The following is a 2,537-nucleotide window of genomic DNA, read 5'->3' on the forward strand; positions in this document are numbered from 1 at the left end:
TCCCTCCCCCACTCCCGCGCTGCCCGCCCTCTTCCCCGCCCTCCTCCCTCCCCGCAACCTGCTGACGGTGGGGACCCGGCCCTCGCGCTCTGGGCTTTCCCTTCGAGGGACCGAGGGCCGACTGGGGTGGCGGTGATTATCGCTGACCCGGAAGGAGCTTGGCTCACCCGAAGGAGGCGAGTATTAATGACAAAGAGAGACTACCGCGCTCTTTCCCATTCAAATCTGCCTGAGAGACGTGCTGAATCTGAAAGACAAGAGTGGGGGAAGGGATGTGTGTGTGTGTGTGTGTGTGTGTGTGTGTGTGTGTGTGTGTGTAAAAGGGGGAGGGTTGTGCGCGCACGCTCGCGCACCAAAAGCATCCACACATGTCCACAATAGATTTCTTAAAAACATGGGGTTGGGAGCAATGGATGGACAGGCACAATCCGGCTTCTTGTTCTTCCCAGTATTTGCAATATGGTATTAATGTGTTAAGGGTGCAGCCCTCTATTTTTGTGGACCCAGATCATGGTGAGGTGTGTGTCTCCGTGTGTGGCAGCTGAGAGCCTAGAATATGGGGTGTGTGTTCATGTAAGGGCATTGTGCCCCAGAAGTCTGTGTGCTCACACCTCTGTGTGTGCTCAACTGTATGGAATGAATCCCACACATCAGAGATGGAAAACACCTGTTGCTGTTGCTCATCGGCCTCGACAGCAGGCGTTCAAGTTTCCCTTTGCAGCATAGTTCCTGCTCTACCTCAATGCTAATTCCTTCATTCATTCTTAGTTTCAGTCAACCCTGAGTGTCAACTGTCTGCTGGAGCTTGGGTAGCCAAACCAGATCAAGCGTTGGACTGCAGATGGAAAGACTAGGGGTTTAAGTTCAAGGAGAAAGATGAGGCTGCCTGCTGCTTTAAAAATTTGCCTATTTAGACATCGAAAAGCCAAACAAACAAAATTTACCTCTTTAGAAATCCAGTGGTTCAATTCTGTCCTGCAGGGTTAATATGAATTGGAATATAGCCTGTATTTCTGTTAGTTGCCTGGCCAACTAGCGCTGTCTTGGAGTGTAAGAGGTCTGAACTTTAAGATTTCTGTGCCAAGAAGCTGTGCTGCAATCCCGGAGGAACGCAGTTAGAATCCACCAGATGCTCTGCTGGAGAAGGAGGGACAATCTCCTCCTGTATCAGTCAGATACCATTTGCCGGTACACACACAAATAATCATAATAATAATAATAATAATAATAATAATAATAAAGAATTTTTAAGAAGAATGGGGGGGAAAGGGATTTATGATTAGGTATTATTATCATGATAGGAGTCCAGAATGAAAGCAGCATAATAGAGTGGATTTGGGGGAAGGGATTGTATAAAAATAAAAGAATTTTTCTTTTCTTTCCAAAGAGAAGAACGAACTGGGGGTGCGGGGGCGGCAGGAAGAAAAATGTAATAATGAATGAATGAATGAATGAATGGAAAGTAAATGTTTATTAAAAGTAATTTTAAAAACCCACTACAAAAAAAAAACGATTTCTGTGCCAGCTTCATGATCATTGGTATATTGGAGTTCATTGTTGTGAGTATTGCATAGTATCTTCTGGCCTGTTGTTTTGTTAGGTACCATCAATTGAGTATGACTCGTAGCAACCCTAAGAACAACAATCGTATGAACTCTGTCCTATCCTGTGCGTCCTTCTCATCTGACACACTTGAGCCTGTTACAGCAGTCACTGTCAATCCACCTCACTGAGGGTCTTCATTTCTTTCAGTGACCCTTCATCTTTCCAAGTATGATATCCCTTTCCAAGGAATAGCCTCCCCTAGCAACATGTCCAAAGTATGAGAGACAAGCTTCACCATCATTGTGTCCAAGGAACACTCTGGATGCACTTTTTGCAAGACATACCTGTTTGTTCTTTGAACACTCAATGGAATATTCCGCAGTCTTCTTCAACATTGCCACTCAAAAGCATCACTTATTCTTCTGTCATTAATTATCCAGCTTTCAGATGCATAGCAAGAGGTTAGAAAAACTACAGCCCAAGCAGGCCCACTTTAGTCTTCAAACTGTCGTAATTACTCTTCAGTACTTTGGAGAGGTCCCTGACAGCTTGCTCAATGTAATACATCTCCTGACTTCCTCACTGCTAGTACCAAAGATGGTGATAATTGATGCAAATGAGAGGAAATCATTGACAATTTCAATCCTTTCTCCATCTATCATAATGTCATTCATTGGCCCAATGGAGAGAATTTGGGTGTTGTTTTTTTGTGTTTTTTTTTATGTTGAGATGTAAGTCATACTATAGGCTATTGTAAGATGCTTTCTAAAGAGCTCTGACTGGTGGTGACCCTATGCATATCAGAACAAAACTGCCTGATTCTGTGCCTTCTTGACAATATCTTCCTTGCTTAAGACCATTGTTGTAAGTCACCAGGTCAATCCCTCTGGTAGAGGGTCTACGTCTGTTTTTCTTCCTTCTATTTTCTTCCTATTGCCCAGGGACTGACCCCTCTTGATAACATGCCCAACATATGCAAGACCAAGCCTCAC

The 2,537-nt window shown here is 44.2% G+C and overlaps 1 protein-coding gene across 1 annotated transcript in view; it reads right to left on the reverse strand.

The window, feature by feature from the left end:
• The window catches only part of TTC9 (tetratricopeptide repeat domain 9), a 56,669-nt gene extending 54,729 nt beyond the window's left edge, over positions 1-1,940 (reverse strand). The window contains exons 1-2 of the mRNA XM_006884793.1: positions 1,890-1,940; positions 63-162 (exon numbers count right to left, since the gene is read on the reverse strand). Of these exons, the coding sequence (XP_006884855.1) occupies positions 63-162; positions 1,890-1,940 (151 nt within the window). The remainder of the gene's footprint in view (positions 1-62; positions 163-1,889) is intronic.
• Positions 1,941-2,537: the final 597 nt, after the last annotated feature.

The sequence above is a fragment of the Elephantulus edwardii genome, unplaced genomic scaffold (genome assembly GCF_000299155.1).
Source record: "Elephantulus edwardii isolate Elephantulus edwardi_28Jun2011 unplaced genomic scaffold, EleEdw1.0 scaffold00037, whole genome shotgun sequence".
Classification (NCBI taxonomy): Eukaryota; Metazoa; Chordata; class Mammalia; order Macroscelidea; family Macroscelididae; genus Elephantulus; species Elephantulus edwardii.